Here is a 22,153-nt window from a genome sequence, read left to right on the forward strand (position 1 = left end):
GATAGCTAGGCCTAAAAGCCAACTGTGGTTAAATCAGTAGCACTGCTTAGGCTTAAAGATACTAATTTGAGATAAAACCAGTGTAATTAAGTTTCTGTAGGAGTAGAAGACAAGCTTTCTGAATCAGACATGCTGCAAAGGAAGACTGCAAGGTACACCCCAGCACGGCAAGTCGAGGAACGCTGCAGTGAGAACAGCATCACGCAGTTACCACAAATACATTCTACTCATTTCGTGCACAAAGCCAGACTGGGTGGGCTCAGAACCAGAAGTGTGCCAACATGGGGGTGCCCAGCTTTTTGCAGCATCTTAAGATAAGCAGGATGAGGGTTCATTTCCACAGCAGAAGTCTGAAAGAGCACCTTCTACCTACTGAAAGACCTACTGATGCCAGCCAGTCCATGCCAGTCGGCCTCACTGGGAGAGGTTTAATTCACTACTCACAGACAAAGCCTGAAAGGCTGAATCCTAAAGAGGGGAAGTATTTCCTTACACTTCTGAGAATGAAAGTGTTTAGGATTCATCCATCTCTGTGGCACTTCCCACCTGCTGACTTCATCAGCAATACGCCAGCTTTTATTGATCTTAAATTCATTGGTGAGACAGCCTAAGTGACATAAGGGATGATCTAAGCCTGCATACCTGCTGCAACTGTAAAATGCTTAACATCCAAGCAAGTGCAAAATGCGCAGAGATGCAGCCTGTCAGTCCTTTGATATGTAACTGCAATAGTCATTGCAATCTACTGCACAGCCTGAAAACTTCTGTTGCAGGAGATTAGCAGGGCCATTTGTATGCATTTTGTTCAGGAGGTGCTTTCTCAAGTCTAAGTACCACAATTATTCTTCACTTGAAAGGCTGGCTGACTTGGCATATTACAGTATCAGACTCTGCCCGTTCAGGTGGTCTGGCTGGGATAAACACCTGAACTATTCACTCTAGCAATTTGTGATCAAACAACCTTCTTGAAACTAACCATTAACAGGAGTAACAAACCTCTGAGTGGGAAGGAATAAGCCAGCCTAGCTTATAAAGGCCTATTGTACCTAAAAGCCCTATCACTTCCTAATGACAACTTTGACACAACAATCTTCTTGGATACCAGAAATGCATGCCTGGCATGCTCATAAAGTGAGTACACACTCCTTTGAACCTTGTCAGAAGCCTTCATATCTTCTACTTCCCATTCACTTGTAAACTGGCTACATCAGGAGGAAGAGCATCAAGAGCTAAGTGTGATCAGACAAGATGCAAAGAGTTTTGAGAGATGGTTATCTTGAACCACTGCTCTATTTTACTTATTAACATCCTGCAGAACTAAAATAAGATACGTAAGTTTCCTCAAACCAGATTAAGAGAGAACTGCAGTAAATCACGAAGTTCCTCTTCTTCTGCCACTAGTTCTAAGTATTTCCAGTTGCAGTAACAAAGCTAGAGAAGCATGAGGGACCCGGCTGGCACTTAGCTAGTTTTATCTTCTTTACTTCCTTCCCACCCCGCAAACCAACCTAATCTTCCATACATTTGCATATGACTTTAAACACACAGTTCATCCTACTACTTTATACGTATTTTTCATGATGACATAAAATTAATTTTTCCACCAAGCTTTGTACTCTCTTTCTGAAACAAAATTCACCCACCTCATCTTTAAACACCTTGCCATGCTCTTCACATCCTGGTAAACTCCGTATAAATTCAGAGACCTGCCACCAAAGTATACAACAAAAGATTTAGTAAGACCGGTGTTTTCTCAAAATAGTCTTAAAGGTTGACAATCATTAAAGCAAAGTTTTTTCACTGTCGATATTACAGCCTCACATTAGGTGTTCCACCTTCTTCTGTGTGTGGAGCCATGCAGCTGGGTGTTTAAGGACAGGATTCACAAAATCTGCAAACTGAAAGAGCACGTGCCCCTCTTGTCCACAGAACATTTAAGAGTGGGATACGGCTACTCCCTCAAATTTACTCAGGTTGTTCTATCCATGCAGATGCAGAACCATGAATCTTCTCTTGGTGAATCACTTCTCACAAACCAAAATGGTTGCTGCCTTCCTCTTCTTTATTCTTGACAGCACAGAGATCAGCAAATCTTTTTCCAAAGTTCATGCTTCTTTTTTTCTCTGATTAGAGGAGATACAATTGTCCTAGCTTCAGAAAACTGTCTTAGCCACAGGTGCTTCTGAAAGTAAAGCAGGGACTAGACCCTGTCTGTCCAAGCGTTGTTACATACTTGAACAGTGACAGGGCTCTAATCTTGAAATCAGGTGTCATGGCCTGACCATACCACACCGTTCCTCTCTGCACTATATTCTGATCCTCCAAAACAGTGTGCCACACCCAAACTATGCACCAGGAATAGTTCCTTGGTCCATGCTGACCCCTAAATCATTCCTCCAAAATGTTTGTGTGTGTGCTAGATGTTATTAGTGTAGACCTTGAGCACCTGATCTGCTGGGCCATACATCTGGCACTTTTCTTTCTCTTTTTAACCCCAGTATGTATGTATACATAAATATTTATCTATATCTATACCTATCTATACAGATATGAATTAATACTTCCTGTTTCTAGGGCTGGATGGCAGCTGAACAGGCATTTTGGCCATCTGTAACATTAAGTCTGGCTGTGTCTAATCCTCTGAGTACTAATGCGTTATTGTTAATTTATGGGGTTAATTTAAAGCTCTGAATCAATCAAGACTTCAAGGATAGTGGTAGTGAGACAGAAGATACAGGGGAAACCCACCTCATCTGTACTCCACTTAGAAACTTTACTGGCTGGGATCCCAGCTACACTTGGAAGGAGCTTGCTCTGCTGTTCCCAGCGTAAGGGTAGGCCAGGGATTTGCAACTTGGAAGACACAATAACTGGTTGAGAAAGAAGCCTCTGCGTGTTGGGTTCTTCAACATCTTTAACAACAGGAAGCAACAAACAAGCATTAAACCCCTTAGTCAGTGACAAAATCAGTCACAGTAAAAGCACGTTCATTTCTATTGATATATATGGGCCTTCCTACACAAGCTGTAGCTTTGCTTACGCCCGAATCAGAGGAGAACCATGACTGTTCTTCCACTAGTATGACTGATTATATTGGCTCTATATAAACATAACTACTCTTACACTGAAAAAGTCTCTTCCAACACAATCCAATTCTATGCCAACACAACTGTTGGCGTACCACACCATAGGTCAAATAATTTTAAATATTTTGATACAATAAATCACACCCACATTTAATAGTTGTACAGTAGTACAAGAACTAACTTAATTCCAGGGTTAAGCTGTTATAACATCATCAAAAGCAGCACTGCACTGCTGCAAAATTCCAAGTGAATCAGTTGTACAGTTCCAGCCCACACAACATTTATGGCTCATCCACCACAAAATGTTTTTCAGTTCTTCTTAGGAAAAAACACAAATGTCTGCAAATTCCCTGCTCCCACTTTAACTGAATATTTTATTTGCAAAATAACATTTAACTCCTCCATGCTGCTATAGGGTTTTTTTGCAAGGTCATTTCCCTTTTTATCTCACTTATCCATAATGGAATCAAGGAGCTCCCATGCCACTGGCCTCAAAGGTAATGTACTGATGGGAGGGTGGCTTCAGCCACATGCTGCTGTTGCTGCTGCTGTCTGGAGAGCAGCAGCAGTTGCAGATGTGTGTAGGAGGAAAGAGCGAAGAGGCAGGCCTCGAATGATGTCAAACTGTGTAAGACATCTATGTTCATTTAGATCCGTTGCAAATACAAAAGCAACATGCCTGTTATGAACGCAGGCCTGAATACTTCCCAATTGTGGAAAACCTCTGGAATTCATTTCTGAATGAAACAGCCAACAAAGAACCTGTGCCTAATATTCCTTACTAACATGGTTTCCTGCAATCACTCACAAATCCCTATGCTATTTTTGTTTGGATTGCTCACTTCTATTACAGCTCCATTCTATTTCCATTTTTGGGAAGCTGCTATTATTCACAGTTCTTCCTATCCTTACTGTTCTAGTTTTCACACATTTGTGCCCAACAACTAGGACACAAACTCCTATTATAGATTTTTACCAGCACAGTGGGACTGGTCTAGAATACATAATGCAGCCAATATAGGATGTGATTACATTTGCTTGTGTTGTTCTGCTCCTCCAGCTTAAATTTTTGTTACTTTTAAGACTTATCCTGATTTTATATCAATGTCGATTACTCAGAAGTTGACTCTTAAGCCATTTAGTCAGTACTGTCAGCCCACTGATTAAATTTTTAAACAGACTCCTTACTTTTTTCCTAACATCATACTCTTACTCTTGGAAGTGAGTTCCCTAAATGTCTGTTTACACTTCACTATTGTTCTTCAAATGTTCCTTATAGCTTCTACTACCACTAAAAATCTCAGCGAGAAAGGAAAGAGTCTTGTAAGGCAGCAAGCATGCTAAAAGTGAAGCCTATTTTACCGAATAGTATCTTTCTCATTGTTCCCTTGAATCTCCTCCTCATCCCCTGATTTTTTCTTTCTATAAAAGGTCTCTGAAGAGTTGAAAATATAACTATTTTGCTATTTCTTTTGTTTTCCATTTGCAAAACATGTAATGCATTGATACTGTAACATAAATAGCAGATGACAATACTGTGTGAAGAAAATTCCAAACACTCCAAAGCACACATTGCACTCCATTTTGGCACATGTTTAAACATATGTATACATAAAAGCATACAGGTACACGCATAGTGAGTAGCAGCAATGACAGCTAAGGTTACCTATCTATCCCATATGTCTTTATTTTCAATAGTTATAGCTGTGTCAAATCCTAACAGTTCCAGATGAAAAATCTATGCTGGGCATCTGTTCATGGTGTGGTTTTTTTGAAAACTTCAAGCAAACACAGGTCAGCTGGTTATGAATGAGGCTAGCAGAAAACAAGGTCACTAACGTGACACTTCATAATGGTAAACCTTGCACTCCATCTATTCACATTCAAGAGCTCTATTTACTGACATGGAAAGAAATTCAGTGCCTAATGCCTTTGAGGATGTGGGCAAAAATGCCTCTGCTTCTCACCCTGTGTCGTATCTGCCTCACAGGTAAGATGAACAGCATAAAACGAACGTGTAAAGTGCCAATTTACCCAACCAGATGGAAGAAAAGAAAAAAAAGTCCCCAACCCTGCAGCAGGTATAACCACATCCCTGACAAAAGGAAACTTAGGTTTAGGGTGGGTAACTTCTTGCAAAAGACAGTGCAAAGCACAGTACTTTGGCTACAATCTATGTCTGTAATACCAGACATCTAGAAGTTCTCCCTACCCTCATGCTCTGGTATTCCTCACTCTGCAAGCCCTGCTTCCCATAGAGAGGCAATCTGTGTTTGTCGGCCAAAGAAAATATGTGATGTACTACAATTTATGCCTCAATTGGACATTTAGGAGAACAGTAGCTTGAGGTGCACCATGGGTTAGCCAGTTTCATCACAGAGCCAGGAAGAGCTCCTTGAACCACATAAGTGAAGAAATAAAATCTGCTTGCCAGCTCCACATGAGATCGCAGAGTCAGATGCAGTAAGTTCACACTTTTAACTCTGACCACTGTTCTTCTCTGCTGACAGTCTGCTTCAGCAGCAGCCCACCTGCCTCTACATTCTTCTTCATACTTAATGCCGCCTTGTTATCCTTCCTCCTGAACCGTACCTTCCTTAATTCATCTCTTATCTTCTTAGTGAGATACTGTCCAACAAAATATAACCTAACGTTTCAAAGAAGCTAAACGGCAAACACTTTCTGGCATTAAGGAGAGACCATTAACACTGTTCATTCCCTCCTGTACGTTCTAGCTCCTAGCATGTATCATGTTTTTAAGCACAGGATTTGCATCTGTAAAAAAAGCTAGTATGAAAGGGCCAAGATTTCAGTGGAGTTCTTTAGCTCCAAATAATCCTTCTCAAAAAAAGGGAAGATAGCAGTACATGTTTTATAAAGTATCAGTAGAGAACTCGTCAAGTGAGTATGGCAAAAGTAGGTTGAAGAATAATAATGTAAGTGACATGCAGAAAAAATAGGACAACAAGCACAGCTACCAGTGGTCACAGTTCACAAAAGTCTGCACAACTGCAATTATTTGTCAGCTTGAGCTTTCTGTGACTACGACAGCAAGAACTCAATGATCCATTTCCATCCTGAAGACTAAGTATTATCGCACATTTAAACAAATAATGGCACAAAATTACGTGTATAAAAAGGAGGTAAAAAGGATAACTTTGTTAAACAATAATGTAAAAAAGTGTTCTAGTTTTATAAATCTAATTATGCAAGACTCTACAAGGAAATGCATGCTAAGTAGTAAGCAGAGCTTGTTGGTGAAACTTTATGCAAATAGTCTATTCTGCCAAACTCAAAAAGCTTCAGAAAATCAGGCCAGTTTTCTAGAATAAAAGAACTGCAGACAATTTAAAATGTTCTGAACTATTCAATTTTAAATTTTTTGCACTGTGTTAGATAATGCAGAGTCAACGGCAAAACAGTATGTTTCCATTGTGCTGAAACAAAATACTTCAAATGACCAAAACCTTTCTTTCTTCATCTTCTTTAGAGAGATTCTTCTTTTAATGCTTCATTTCCCCCAGAATTCTGAACTACATCATGTTTCAAAACACCGTAACAACCTGGATTTTTTTTACATCTTTTGCACAGCTCTTGTAATAGATGAAATCTTTCACACTTCACACACTCTTCAGAGCGCCTCTTAGATACATCTGAAAAGCACTGGCAGACAAATGATGTTTTAAGATAAAACCAAATGTATCAGAGGTTAATACTTAAAAATAAAACATCACCTTAATTTTATCTTTATGCAATGCTCTACTAGTCTAGAAGAATTTCCTTTTCAAAATCCTTTTCAAATGATTAAGAGCTCACTTAAAAGGTAAGAAAAGTAGCCCTTGAAGAACCACAGTTACTCAAGTCTCAAGATCTCTGATGAAAGCCTTACAAATTTTGTGTCGCACAACAAAGTACTGAAGAAAAAAATCTAAAAATTTAAGGAATTAAATTCTGAAATTAAGACAGAATCACAGAATGGTTGAGTTTGAAAGGGTCCTCTGGAGATCATCTAGTCTAACCCCCTGCTAAAGCAGGTTCACCTAGAGCAGGTTGCACGGGGTCATGTCCAGGCAGGTTCTGAATATCTCCAGAGAAGGAGACTCCACAATCTCCCTGGGCAGCCTGTTCCATTCAGCTTCTCATTGAACTTGCATGAGTTAATAAAATTACTGCAGCAAAAGTTGCACTGAAACAATGCACTGACTCAGTCCAATAACTAAATAGCCTGACTTACTAAGTTTCACACACTCAAAATAATTATCAAATGTAAGACTGTGACGATCTGAATTTGTGCCGTACTCTTTCTAAACAATGAAGATAAAAATGAATAATGAACAGCTACATCAATCTGTCCCAACTGGATCAGTGAACAGGCAAGAGTTTTGACACAGCAGTATGCGTAACCACACAGAATCAGTGAACCAAAGAAAAGTCCATGTTAGAAGGGACCTTTAGAAACCATATGATCCAACCTTCCGTTAAGAGCAGGGCATTAGACTAAGTTATCCAGGGCCCTGTCAAGCCAAGTCCTAAATATTTCCAGCAAGAGAGATTCGACCTCTTTTTCTGGGCAGCCTATTCCAATTGTTTGCATGGTGAGAAGTTTCTTCCTTATATTCAGACAGAATCTCTCTGAAAGAACTTGTGTCCATTCCCTTTTTTCCCCACCACTGTGCATCCTGGAGGAGAGGGTAGCCCCATCTTGTCTATAACTACCTTTTAGTTACTGGATGACTGTGACTAGATTCCTCCAAGCCTTCCCTTCCCATATTTCTTCAACTTTTCTTCATATGTCTTCATTATGTCAAGTCCTTCAACCACCTAATCATCTTGGTATCTCTCCACTGGACTGTCTCCAGTTTTTCAGTGAAGTAAAAATTTTAACCATCCCTCTGCAACACTCACAAAAAAGAAAGGGCCCATTGTGCATATGGGCTGCTGGAAAGTATCCGACTATACAACAGACTGTGGTTGGGCCAGGCAAGTCATCTTAACTTTCCATTATGACTGTAATGTGTAAATGCTTTAATTGTCTTTCAATACACTTTTGATGCAATAAGTAAACGTTACACCTTTACAACTCAGACTGGTTTACCCATTTTTAAAAGTCAGTGGAAAAATAGTCTTGAAATGAAACTTCTGATACCAGTATTCATTTTGTACTCCTCTTTACAACTGTGATAAAGTTCTTGGCAAAGCATTTGATGATTACAAGATAAAGAAACACAGTGTTAAAAGTGCTGCTGTCAAGAAATTTTTGGACACAAATAGTGAATGTGGAAAGTAAGCTGCAATGCAATCTCATGAAGAATTTCAAGAAATATCACACTTCATTAGTCCTGCAGAAATATAATATGAAACAAATTAAGTACTGCCAATTTACCTTTAATTTCATTTGCAATGAGCAACCTATTTTCTGTCTCCTCTTCTTCACACTCTTTGTTCTTCATGGAGTCCTTTGTTTGTAGTACTCCACTGAGGAAAATAAGATGTTAATTTTTTATTAAGACATCATAAAAATCACTAAGCATGATGACATCTCTTGCTAACAATGCTATTAACACACCAGGATTCCCACACAAAGGACATTGTCTCATCATAAAATAAAAAAAAAAAGAGAGGATCTAATTTCTCACTTACACAGATGGCATGACTACTGACAGGAATTTTGCAATGAAGGCTCAAGAGTAGTGTAAACTAAGAGTATGTAAATCATATCAACACACTTCAATTTCATAACTGAAACTGGAAAACATACAAATGAAGGCAGTGGATGTGTCCACGGCAGAAGATGGGAAGAGTGAAGAACAATATATATCTGCATCTCTTACAAAGCCTTACTGGTTATCCAGGCCATTTTCAGGAGCTGTCTGAAACAACATCTACTCCTATTTCTCTACCCAGCCTTCATCTCCACCCCACCGCAACTCCTGTAGTATACTGACACACTGTTGTGCAGCTGTTAATGATCCCACTGAAAATATCTGTATTCTTTTGTTACTGTTTTTGCATTACTTCTTATCCAGCTAAGAGACCTGCTCTTTGCCTGCTCCCTCAGCTTTGCCAGCCCAAACATTTACGAAGAGGGAATACCTTCCCCCCATTGAGAAAAATGGGGCAAGAGAGGTGGAAATAAAGAGAACTTCTCAAAGTGGGGTGGGTGTATTTGCATCTTAAAGTCAGCCCCTGGGAAGTTCGTTTTCAAACTCTGCCTTCAGAACGTATTTCCAGCCTGCTTTCTTACAGAAATGAAGAGTATATGAACTTGCTGACGTTATGTATTTATTTTGTTCTGCTTTTAAGAACTTGACAACACTTTGGCCCACTCTTACTAAATCATCACAGATGCAGAGCTCTTAGAGATACTAAGCACATAATGAACATAACGAATTTTCTAAAAATAGGCACCAGACAGAATGATCTTAAAGTCAAGACTACAAGAAAGCCCACTACATGAATTCATGCCTTACTATCTACCAGAGAAGCAGCCAACAAGAACTCCTTTACAAATGTCCCAAACACAGATAAAAAGCCAAACTAGAGCTAACACCTTGTTAGACATTAAGATTAGCTAACCTCAAAACATAAATCCACAGAAGAAATAACTTGTTTAATTCCATTGTTAACATTTACATTATTAAATACAAATTATATATTAAATACTATTTATACTATTAAATACAAGTAAGCATTTGGGAATAAATCAGCTAGGAGCTGCAAGTTCACCGACATCAACAGAAATATATTTAACACACTATTAATGGTGCAAAATGAACACAACAAATTGGAAAATTCAGCCTTTGTAGTATGGTAGGACACAAATAATAATGGTATGACAAGCAATGCCAGGGGAATGCACAAAGCAGGCATGCCTTCCTGTGCCACAAAGGACTGCTCCACAATATCTTCCTCAGAAATATCACCTGCATTTATTTACTTCAAAATTATTTTCCTAAGCTCCACAAACACAGAAAACTTCTAAAGTAAGATGCTACAAGTAGTGTAATTAATTCCAAATCCAAAGTAAATGATTACTGTAATTCAACAGTACTGTAAGGAACAGAGATCATCAAAACCTGTGAGGAAACATGTATCTTCATATTTTCTTGAGGACAATTTTCATAGCAACATACATCCAGAAATTTTATCTCACTAGTTAAATGCAAGACAGTAGCATGAATTGAAGGTTTTGGGGAAGGAGCTGGAAGATAAACCGCATTTTCTTTTAAAAGGTAGTACCATTTGATTCCCAAGCCTGAGTGTTCACTTTCCTTAACTGTAAGTATTTCCAGAGTGAAATTCTATTACAGTGAAATTCTTTAAAAGACACTGTCAAATTCAAACTGAATATGCTGTAAGCATGTAATTTTTATCTTGATTTTTAATCTCAGGAACATTCCAGAGGGACAGACTGCAGTTTTTACACAAATATTTTTTGCAAACCAAAATTTTCTACTGTAATTGTTTGTATGCACAGATACCTCTTACTAGTTAAAAAAAAAAAAAAAAGAAAGAAAGAAAAGGAATAAGTGGAACTGGAAATTAGCTGGGTACCGCTTAGATTTAACGCAACAAAATAAATCTCATGGTTGGCTTCTTATATGGTTGGGTCCTCAATCAAGGACTTCTATGAAAGAAAAGATTAGCTGGAATATGAAGGTATACACAACTGTATTGAAGTCAAATATAATTAAATCCACACTATGAGCTCAGCAGCTAAAGAGTACACAACTATACAACTATCCATGTGTACTTTGAATACACATCTAAAAAGATCCACTGGGTAATGCAATAACCAGATGCTCAATATTTTATAACTCTAGACAGTTCATATATACCTGATGTTGTGAACACTATTTCTCATGCCTTTTTCAAAGGAAGTTTATTCAACTAAAAGACGTCTCTGACTGCTGGATACATAAAGAATGTGGAAAGCTAGATGACAAAATGCATATAGTCCTCAGTGTATTCAAACAGTTCAAATACAAACTGCAAATCCTCTGGGTAGTTCAAAGTTCACAGAATCACAGAATCAATCAGGTTGGAAGAGACCTCAGGGATCATCGAGTCCAACTGTTGCCCTGACACCACCCTGTCAACTAGACCATGGCACTAAGTGCCATGTCCAGTCTTTTCTTAAACACATCCAGAGATGCTGACTCCACCACCTCCCTGGGCAGCCCATTCCAATGCCTAATAACCCTTTCTGTAAAGAAATTCTTCCTAATGTCCAACCTGAACCTCCCCTGGCGAAGCTTGAGGCTGTGTCCTCTTGTCCTATCGCTAGTTGCCTGGGAGAAGAGGCCGACTCCCACTTCACTACAACCTCCCTTCAGGTAGTTGTAGACTGCAATAAGGTCACCTCTGAGCCTCCTCTTCTCCAGGCTAAACACCCCCAGCTCCCTCAGCCGTTCCTCATAGGTCAGACCCTCCAGACCCTTCACCAGCTTGGTCGCCCTCCTCTGGACTCGCTCCAACACCTCAACATCTTTCTTGAAGTGGGGGGCCCAGAACTGGACACAGTACTCAAGGTGCGGCCTCACCAGTGCCAAGTACAGAGGGACGATCACTTCCCTAGACTGGCTGGCTACACTATTCCTAATAGAGGCCAGGATGCCATTGGCCTTCTTGGCCACCTGGGCACACTCTGGCTCATGTTTAGCCGGCTGTCGATCAGCACCCCCAGGTCTCTTTCCACTGGGCCACTTTCTAACCACTCTTCCCCCAGCCTGTAGTGCTGCATGGGGTTGTTGTGGCCAAAGTGTAAGACCCGGCACTTGTTCTTGTTGAACCTCATGCCGTTGGTCTGGGCCCATCTATCTAACCTGTCCAAATCCCTCTGTAGGGCCTTCCTACCCTCCAGTAGATCAACACTCCCACCCAGCTTGGTGTCATCTGCAAATCTGCTGAGGGTGCACTCAATCCCTACGTCTAGATCATCTATAAAGATATTGAACAGCACCGGCCCCATAACTGAGCCCTGGGGAACACCACTAGTGACCGGCCGCCAGTTGGACTTTGCCCCATTCACCACCACTCTCTGGGCTCGGCCATCCAGCCAGTTTTTAACCCATTTAAGAGTCCACCCATCCAAGCCCCGGGCAGCCAGTTGGCACAAGGCTGTTATTCTCTGAATGAAAATGTCTCAATGCAGTGAACAGATAGCACACGTATTGGTTATTTTAGATCTTCATAAAGATAATATTTGTACTTACACAATAACATCTGTACACAGAGGTAGAGAAGAAGGATCTCAGCTTCCAGTAATTTCTCGGTCTTGTAGTATTTTTCTTCTCCTCTCTGATAAGCATTTCTTAATTCTTAAATACATTGTGACACTCCCTCCCCCCTGTTTCTAATATAATGACAGCTGAAGAACTTACATCTCCTTCCCCACTGCTTCCAAAAGTTCCACAGACAAATCACTGTACCACATTGCCTGGTAAGTTGCATTTTAAACTGACCATCTCCAAACAACCCATATTTTGAAAGGAACGGATAGTTACCCAGGTGCCTTCTTTTCTTTCACATCACATAACAGGGGCTTCTTGCATGGAGATTTACTTTCTACACCTTCCTGCTTAGTTGTTTCTGGTACAGTTTTTTCAGATGATCGATTGTGAGCTGAAGATTGCATACCCATGTGACCAGGGCTGGGGCATTTTCTGTCACTGTTTAAAAAAAATTAACAAAATGTTTAAAACTGAAGGCAGCTGAGTTGTTGTTCAAATTATTTTCTCTATGGGTAAAGAGTCATTAGTGTAACTGAAGAAATACATGGGTTTTGTTTGTTTTAAGAAATACACAGAAGTTCCTTACTTGACACCAACAAAATTGTGTACCTGGGATTTTCAGAAATCACAATACAGAACTCTCTTCTCAACAAAATCAAAGGTAGAACATTTAGGCAATTCAACAGGAACAGAATTTGCCTAATGTTATTTTTGATAATAAGCTATCCACTTCAAGTATTTGTAACACAAGAAAACTTTGAAGCATCATTTTCCTCCTATCCCTTCTTTCCCTTTCACAATATAACCTTATGCAGCCAGGACCCTTTAAAAATGTTATGCAGCCTCTCAACTGGAACAATGAAAAAAATAGCACTTGACACAGTCCCCGCCACTGCTCAAACTGTTACTGGCTTCACTGGGACAGTACTCGGGCTACCTGTCAGAGGATAATTAAGTCACTTCAGTTTTCTACAACCCTACACTTAGAAGAACAACCGAACCAGACAGTGCCCTTTGACAAGCGAGTATTTTGGTTTTTAAAGCATGAAGCTGAAACTGTCTCTGAGACTGTCATTTAAAATACCATCTCTTGAAAACACGTGGGCATCACAGTGGGAACTGGAAATCTTCACTACAAACATTCACATTTTCACATTTACATTAATGTAGCCCTTGAAAAGAATGGAAAGCCTCTCTTCTTTTCCTTTCCTTCTTAAATTCTCTATGTATCCCTACAGCCCAAAAAAAGCACAGGAGTCAGTGTCCACAATTTCTGATAGAAAATAATCATCTGAAAATCATCATTTTGGTATCACACCCCTTTGCTTTTTCCCAGTGCTCCTGCTAGAAGCTTCAGCTACAGACTTTAGCATCGTTCTTACAAAACTCACTCCCAGTAATTTGATTCCCCACTCCCACGATAATGACAGAATTCATAGCGGCTATTCTTCAAAGAGCAACATTAATTTACAGTCATGTCAATAAGGCCACCCCAGCAAACAAAAGAAACTCAAATAAATAGTTTTCTTAAGTGAAACCAACTGGCAAACAATCCATTTTAAATTCCAGTTAACATAAATTAGTATTCTAGATAGTTACACTGAAGATGAAACCAAACTCTCGTTAAATCATACACAGTAAAACCAGTTTCAGTCTTTGACAACTCGGTGACCTTTTCGATAAGCACTGATGAAACCATTTCTTCCCTGTAAATGAAAATGCAGACAAATAGGCAGGCCCTTCTGAAACCATTCAGCCATCACACAACTACAAATTACGTTGCAGAACACTGAAATAAAGCACTGCTATTAGTCATGGACGTCGCTTCAATGGTAATTACTTGATTACAGGAGAGGTGGATCTTTCACTTGCTTCCACTTTTCTGTTTCTGGGGACAGGACTGGCTGCAGGCATCTCTCCGCTCAACCGGTCAGGTAAGAGGCTTTCTTTGTTCAAGTTCATCTCCGAATACGGGCAGCTGACTGCACTAGAAGTTGAAGAAGAGAAATGCCTCCTTATTCTCAGACACTTTACTGACTTCACTGAGTTCAAATGAAATGACATCAGAGACTAGTTTTCTAGAAGCAGATGCAATCAATTAACATAAAGATTAGAAAAAATGCAGTAAGTAGTCATACTTAAAAATGTTAATAAATCTACTGATTAAAAACCTCAACCTGAATGTTTTTCACGTTTCCTTTTGACAGCAATTTATGTAACACAAATTGTATTAATTTATATTACAGCATACATTCTGGAAAATTGCTTGACAAATGTTTAGCCTGCTCTCTCATATTTTTAATGGTATTTTATACATAATATACAGGGTGCCTTTGACTATACCCACCTCTCTCCAAACAAAATCTTATTCCCATGGTTATTTTTCCTGCAAAGAAAGGTACTTCTACTATGTAATGTCCACACAGAAGCTGCATTGCAAGGGCACAGTATGAGGAACAGTGCACATCCTCTTACTGCACTGAATGCCCCATCTTTGCAAATGCCATTTTGCGATATTCCATTAAAAGACACTGATATTTTCAGTCTTTCCTATCATTCAACACTCACTATTTCACTACACTCCAACTAGAGAAAGAATTTGACACTGTGCTTTGATAAAGACTTGCAAATATTACTCTAACAAACGTGGAAGTCATACAAGAGGTAGTCAAGGGAAGAACAGCAACCCAAAACACATTGGGCTGAACTGGAATTTTGTCTCTAGAAGAATGCAATGCAATGTTCAACTGATTAGTCAGGCTACATACTCACACCTCAAAGATAATATCCCAGATTCTGAAAGGTATATATATATGCCACAACAGTGAATAACAAGATGCTCAGTTTTCAAATCTCTATTTAAGATATAAGAGAGGCTGTACTACACATAATGCTCTATTTGTCGTTCATGAGCTATGACACTAGCTATAAACTAAAATTATGTTTTCCTACTGACCTGTATTATTACAAGGACCTCTACAACAGTAAAAGGTAAAAGACCCATGTCCTGGGATTTTGTTTATTTTCTTTTCAAGAGTATAACTATCTGCCTTTCCATAAACTACTGCAATGTTGTATTTGTTTCACTGATTGTTATATGATTTCCAAACAGTACTGTCTAATAAAAACAAGTCTACCTGTCCAGTCATGCACCCTGCCACCTCCAAATTACAAAAACTATTATCATGTTTATTTTACAAATCACAGAATAAAAAGGGCCTTTTATTCAAAGTATGCCATACATTCTCCTTTTCCTTTACCGATGAAGGTTTAGATTCCCAGTGTGTATGAATCAACTCCTATCACAAGACTGGACCAGTATTAGTAATATAATTTTGTCTTACTGACATAAACAAAAAGTAGGAGGAAATTTACATTTCTCTCAGCAGTAGCATAAAAGGAGAAAATTCCTTAAGGCTACACAAGTCAAGTCAGTCAGTCCTTGCTGGGGTTATCAACACAGGAGTCCAACGACATCTCTGATTTTGTCAGTCGGTTCATTTGAAAACAAGACAGTATCAACCCTTCTTTTTTTTAATCCTTCCATAGCTGTGCTGAACTTGAATTATGGAAGAAAAACATGCCAGCAGAATATGATTTCTGCTTTTCTAATCAAGATGAGATCCCTGTTTAAGGCCATTCCAAGCAGATGGTGTTCCACAACAGCCTGTACAGTGCTTTCAAGGGACATACAGCCAACCATCCCCAGAGGATCTACACAGGACAGCTTATCTTTGCCTTCTTCTGAGGAACTAGGTGGTAGTTCCAGCACCTCCTCTGAGATACAGGCACTGAAGTTTTTTGCCATGAGAGCCTTCATACCAGAAGTTTACACAGCAGAATAAGATATAGCCAAATGGGTGGCTGGACTGTAAAGCACTTTTTTTATTAATGAAAATGTTTTAAAGACATGGAACAGAATATACAAAGAAAAATTTAACTTGGAGCATGTAGCTTTTATTTCTAATTTCTCTGAAGCAGAATTTGGTATTTTATTTTAGATTTATTTATATACCTCTACTTACATTTATTTTTCAACCTACTGGTTTTGTCTGTCTTAAAAAACATGAACTGAAAGATGGGGAAGAAAAAAGGAACACTATGGAAGAGGGGAAGTTGTTTTATATCCTCAATTCTTTATATTGCTGCATCTATCACAATGATGTCTTTTTCCCCCTTCAAATGAAGTACAAGATGAAAGATACATGCTTCTATTCAGAAAAAAGGTTTTAAGGAGCCAACGCTAGCGGGATTTCAGGTCTTGCTGTGCCAAACTCCTACCACTGTGATAAAATACAGTTATCAGAAACTCAGGAATATATTGGTTAACCTCGGTTCTGCCATTGCTATAAGGCAAAGCATGCAATCTTCTTTTCACTTCCTGTGCTCACAGGTGTCTTTTGAGGCTTAGTGTTCTTAAGCTGTTCGAGGGTTGTCTCAAGGAAATGATAAACACTAACAATGTGGTATTTAACTTCAGTTGTCTATTATTAAACAAGCCTTACACCACAATGAAATCTGACAATACAATTTCATCTCCAGCAGGTCTTCTGTTTACCAACAGCATTAATATGTTTTAAATTAAAAACCACGAAAAAGCCTTAAAATTCAGTCCTTCATTAGAACTTGCCTGTTTATATACTGTCTTTTCCTTTATTATTTTCTGGAAAAACAGAAGTTGAATGACAATTTCAGTCAACAATAGTTATAATATGAATGATGCTTTAGAACACTGGATTCAGATGAGTTTTTCTTTGTAATTAATCATTCCAGTTGCTGTGTCATTTTTTAAAAACTCCTTGATAGTCCTTTGATGTTATTATTACTTAGGGCAACAAAAAGAACCCTCATGGTTTCCACTGTTGGCTTTGTTTCAACAAAACACAGCATGAATGAACCTGTGTTATGAGTTACATGACTTCGGATCAATCAGTAAATCCTCCTGAATCTCAGTGCCTCCAGCCTTCAGTTCAGTTTAACTTGTCTACTACGAAGAATAAAAAATTAATCTTGTTATTCCTACATAAAGAAGTATTTGATTTATATAGGACTGTAGTTTTAGAAACAACTCATCTCAAGGGCTCAGAAGACTCGATGTTTAGGTTATTTAATATTAAATTAGGATTTTTAACTCTTCTGTCAATTTAAACCTGGATTTGCTCTCCAGCTTGCAGTTTGCCTTAGCACGCTATTTAGAAAACAGCAGAAGTTTGGAAGCCAGTTTCCAAAATGATCAGATGTCCTTGACTTGGGGGTAACAAGGTCTGCCAGTGGCACAGGGAGCATGGTAAGAAGCAGAAGCAGCATCAGGTACCAAATTTGAAACCTCTAATATACATCTGACAGGGCTGTACACCCTCCAGCGCTGCTTCACAGCTTTGAAACCAGTCCAACACAGAGATACTCAATTATCATCTGAGCTGCTTCAGTAGGCTCAACCCATGTTTCAGTAAACAAATATTCACATTAACACCACCCGACCCCCCCGCACAGGAGAGTAATCAGCCATCTCTAAACGTTGAAGGATCAACATTGCACAGCAATTAGCTGTCTGCTGTACACTTTGCATCCTACTAAAATGGCAGCAGAGTGGCTGGCAATACACGTGCCCATAAAACAGCTTTCAGAGGAAAGGGAGTCACTGTTTCCAGAGCCCTCCGTGGGCTGAGTATAAACAGAGCATTAAAATAAGCTTCTGTTTTTATCCAATCAGGAAAGATCAATAAAGGAAAAACCCAATTCACCAATTACTACTTCTTGTATACCATTCTGAAGAATTCCCGGGATCATAGGCCTGGGATTTTCAAGTCAACAGTCCTTTCCAGAAATGTCCGATGGAACAAAAGTATCAAGACAGCATATCCCGTTTGTGGTTATTTTGCAACCACTTTTCTATCATCCTCAAGATCTATCTCTAGGTAGGGTTACATACATACCTTTTTTTTTTCTAAAGTTCAAGGCTAGTAGGATAAACTGGGCTACTGATGGGTAGGCAAGGACCTTAGCCTTCTACAGATATCTGGAGATACTCCTGTCTTCTAGTAGTATGCAAAATTTCTGAAGTACAAAGTCCAACTGGATTACTCAGCCCCAGCTACACCTAACATCAGAAGGGAACATAAACCAGGATTCTCCCTTAATCTGAAGAAGAAGAGTAAGGTGGTCCTGTGTTTGGTAAAAGAAAGTTAATACTAAAGTATTTTTTAATATAGATTATTAGTCTCTATGACTGCTTGGAATATTTTGCAAACCTGTGTGAAGCCACAGACAAGTCCCCTGGTTTAGATGTACTGGTTGGAAATGTTATCAACCCTAGCTCCTCATTGCCTTTCAGGTGCAGGTTATTGCCAAGTACTGCCAAGGGATGAGGTTGTATGGCAGCTCCAGGCAAATCTGCCCGGATTTGCTCAAACTATCTTCCTTGATGGGTTAAACAAATAGACTGGACTAACTGATAGATTAGACTTTATCTAGAGCCACCTATGTCCAGATGACTGCATCAGCTAGTAGTGATATATGATCAGTAAGAAACCAGCAGCAAAAAGGTTCTGACATCATCTGGGGTATGTATTCTTTTTTTCTGCTGGATTTTTGTTAAGTGATGTCTTTACTTCAGCTGACCTTATGAAATCATTTTTAACTAGTCTGGGAACAAGTGATACAAATGTTCTTTTTCACAATTTACAATGCACGTTTATCATCAAAGCATTCTTTTTTTAGGAGAAAGTTGCTTCAACAGTCTAAACCTGACTCAAGAGTAGTTTATAATGGATTTGGCTGTGGACAATGACCTTACATAAAAGATAAAATGAAACTCGAGACTGGCAACAAATTCAGACAAGAATTACTTCAGTAGACACTAAACGAATAGATGCGACATCCTGCACAGCTGAGGTTTCCTGCATTTCTGTGCTGTGTTTCTCTTGCAATGCAGCCTCCACCATGGTACATTCAGTTCACTTCCACTGACAAATAACGCATGTAAAGTTTCTGGTAAAAATCTTATTCATGGGGAGCTGACCCAAAACACTAATGACCTGTTTACAACTGACCACTTTGCATTACTGCTTGAACTTGAAAATTATTGCATGCATTAAACATCAGAGACCATACAATCCACAGTCATAATATGCAGGTGGCCTGCATAATGCTACCAACCTGCACATCAGTCTCAGTTTCAATGGCACAGCACAAAACCCCAGATCAACTGGTGATAGATACCAAGTCCTTCTTAACATCAACTTTTCCAAAACGTAAATGCTTTAACCCCACCACACAATTAATCACCGAGGCTTTAATCTGCTTCCTAAGGAACAAGCTCTGAAAATTATTTCAAAACTACTTAGCATTTTAAATTATCATCTTGTCTGCACACACGTATTTATGCTGTAGACAGACGTTGTACCTCATCATGAAAAAAAAGATAAACATAGTTAAATACATTTCAAGGTTGTCAAGATAAAAGAGCCAAGAGATTGCTACCTGATGTGGATAATTGTACCAATTTAAAAATGCCTTTGTTAATTCAGGAGAAAAGTGATGACACAATGTTAGAATTTTTGGGGTGACCTGGACCCACAAATCTGTAGACTCCAGATAAATAACAAATCTCACTATTTTCCTCAGAAATGCTCCAGAAAAAAACACAATATCAGCACAGAGGGCAAACAAATACAGTTAGTGAATAAGATACTTAACAGTGTTAATTTATTTGCTACGAAACAGCAAATACCTGTCTTACAATCAACAAAATCTCTTTGGTTATATTTTCATCCCCTAGAATTATCAGTTAATGTGCAAATAACAGGGCTGCTAAGACCGTAGTAAAAATAAAACACAATAAATTGCCGTGAGTTTATTTCTTTTCTTAATATTCAGGATGAGTAAGTATAACAACTTTAAATACCATGGAAAACCTAGTTATAAAAACAAAGGCTACATGAACTAACTAGACACATAGCTCTTACTCATCCCTTCCCTGTGAAACATTATAAGTTTTAGTGCCAAAGTTTACTTAGCGAGAAGATCGTAACTTTTCCAACACATTCACTTATAGTTTCTTTTTTTTTTTTTTTTAAAGTTTCAGCCTTGGGCTGAGGATGGGTATCTTCACCTGATCTAAGTAATTCAGATAGCACATGGTAAGGAAGATAATACTCTGAATTGGAAGTCATTGCTGTACAGATCAGGTACATTAATAAATCATACAAGACTCAGTCTACTGGAATATGAAATAAAATGGGTTCACCTAGGCAACCAGGAAGCTTTTTAGGCAAGTCTGGTTTGCTTCATGTTTGCAGTGGACTAAGAATATGAATGCAGCAGGTTACCATATGCTAACTGAAGGATGGTAACCTCTGAAGTACTAACTCGACTGTTTTAAGGAGTTATCCTATGAACCACCACAGTTCATACAAGAACAGGTTTTGTCCCCGGAGCTATCCTAGCCACATCCCTTCCTGGAGATAAAGCTTGTACTACCATCAAGAGTTCTTCTGCCTCCTAACAACACAAACACAATGCCTCTGCTCTAGATAGGAACTAAATTCTTGCAGCAAAAGATGTCTTTTGCACATTAAACATGTAACAACACAGTGAGTTTTGCTGGCAGTTATCTTCGTTAGGGATGAGTCAAGGCTTCAACCAGTGCTGACATACCATCAAAACCTTGTAGCATAATTCTGGCCAAAAGGACATAATTCTGCCACCAAAAATATAATGAGATTGCAGAGCTAACTCTTGGTTCATGGTAGTTTAATAATATACTTAAAAACCATGAGTAGACAAAGAGCAATCCTCTAGCCATATGAGAGCAGAAAGCACAGAGTCATATGACTGGGTAATTGAAAAATTCCAAGAAAACTTCTGGAAGCCCTAATTTGCAAAAAGGTTATAGGATGATATTTATGATATTTAATTCTCAACTTAACATGTTACATTAATTGCATATCCTTTACTTAAATAGTCAAGATTCACCTCAAATCGTAAATATGTTAAAAATAATACATTTTTGACTTAATAAATGTTTCCCATTTTTTCTGTCATCTCCCAGCCCCCCCATTCCATTCTCCCATGCTACTGCTCTCCCTATGTCAACTCTCCTCCAGAAGAGCCTGGGATGTCCACATTTCTGTATTATATTTCAGAAGATGTTCAACAAAAGGATCTTTAGAAACGCTAGGCACAAACAGCAAGCTGTTCAGGCTGCCATTTGGGAACACGTGAATTGGAGTTTCCTTTTTAGCATTTTTCCAAGCCAACAAGCAAATCCTCAGCCCTACCAACCAAGCAGAACAAAAACATCCAAGCCATAAAAAAATTAGTGCCCTCATATTTCAAAAGGTTCAAAAGTTATTGCTTTATACACATCTGTCTGTAACATTTTGCAATGTCAACAACAAGCCGAGGAATCCTCATAGGAACAAAACACAGAATAGCTGAATGTATCAATTGTGACAAAAAATGAAGTTCGACAAATCTTATCTCAGCACACGCTGGTGAAATGAAGTTACAGATTGCTAATGTTTATTTCAACATGCTCACCATGGCAACTGAAGTCCTTGCATATTTAGGTTTATAAGATTTCGTATTTCTTTCCAGCTTGGATCTGTTTTCTTGTGAACAACAATTAAAAAAACCCATGTGCACACATCACTCAACTGAAAGAATGAAATTACAGTTTCATAGCACATACCTATGATGGCCGATATGTCTTGCTCTTTTAATGTGCCCAACTCCTTTACATCCTGCTGTGGGACACCCTCCATGCTCTAAAGCTTCTACCAATTCCAAGGGACCTGCATGTCAGGGGAAATTACATGAGATTAAAAAAAA

The 22,153-nt window shown here is 38.8% G+C and overlaps 1 protein-coding gene across 4 annotated transcripts in view; it reads right to left on the bottom strand.

Annotated features, from left to right (window-relative positions):
• The window catches only part of L3MBTL3 (L3MBTL histone methyl-lysine binding protein 3), an 87,863-nt gene that overhangs the window by 1,741 nt on the left and 63,969 nt on the right, over positions 1–22,153 (bottom strand). For 3 of the 4 annotated variants that reach the window (XM_068425264.1, XM_068425273.1, XM_068425252.1), the window contains 6 exons: positions 22,014–22,116; positions 14,160–14,306; positions 12,593–12,757; positions 8,470–8,561; positions 2,749–2,912; positions 1,644–1,706 (listed from right to left, as the gene is read on the bottom strand). In XM_068425264.1, the coding sequence (XP_068281365.1) occupies positions 1,644–1,706; positions 2,749–2,912; positions 8,470–8,561; positions 12,593–12,757; positions 14,160–14,306; positions 22,014–22,116 (734 nt within the window). Of the gene's footprint in view, positions 1–1,643; positions 1,707–2,748; positions 2,913–8,469; positions 8,562–12,592; positions 12,758–14,159; positions 14,307–22,013; positions 22,117–22,153 lie in introns of those variants that run through there. The other variant, XM_068425283.1, reaches the window with a different exon arrangement.

Source organism: Nyctibius grandis, chromosome 1 (assembly GCF_013368605.1).
Source record: "Nyctibius grandis isolate bNycGra1 chromosome 1, bNycGra1.pri, whole genome shotgun sequence".
NCBI classification, from domain to species: Eukaryota; Metazoa; Chordata; class Aves; order Nyctibiiformes; family Nyctibiidae; genus Nyctibius; species Nyctibius grandis.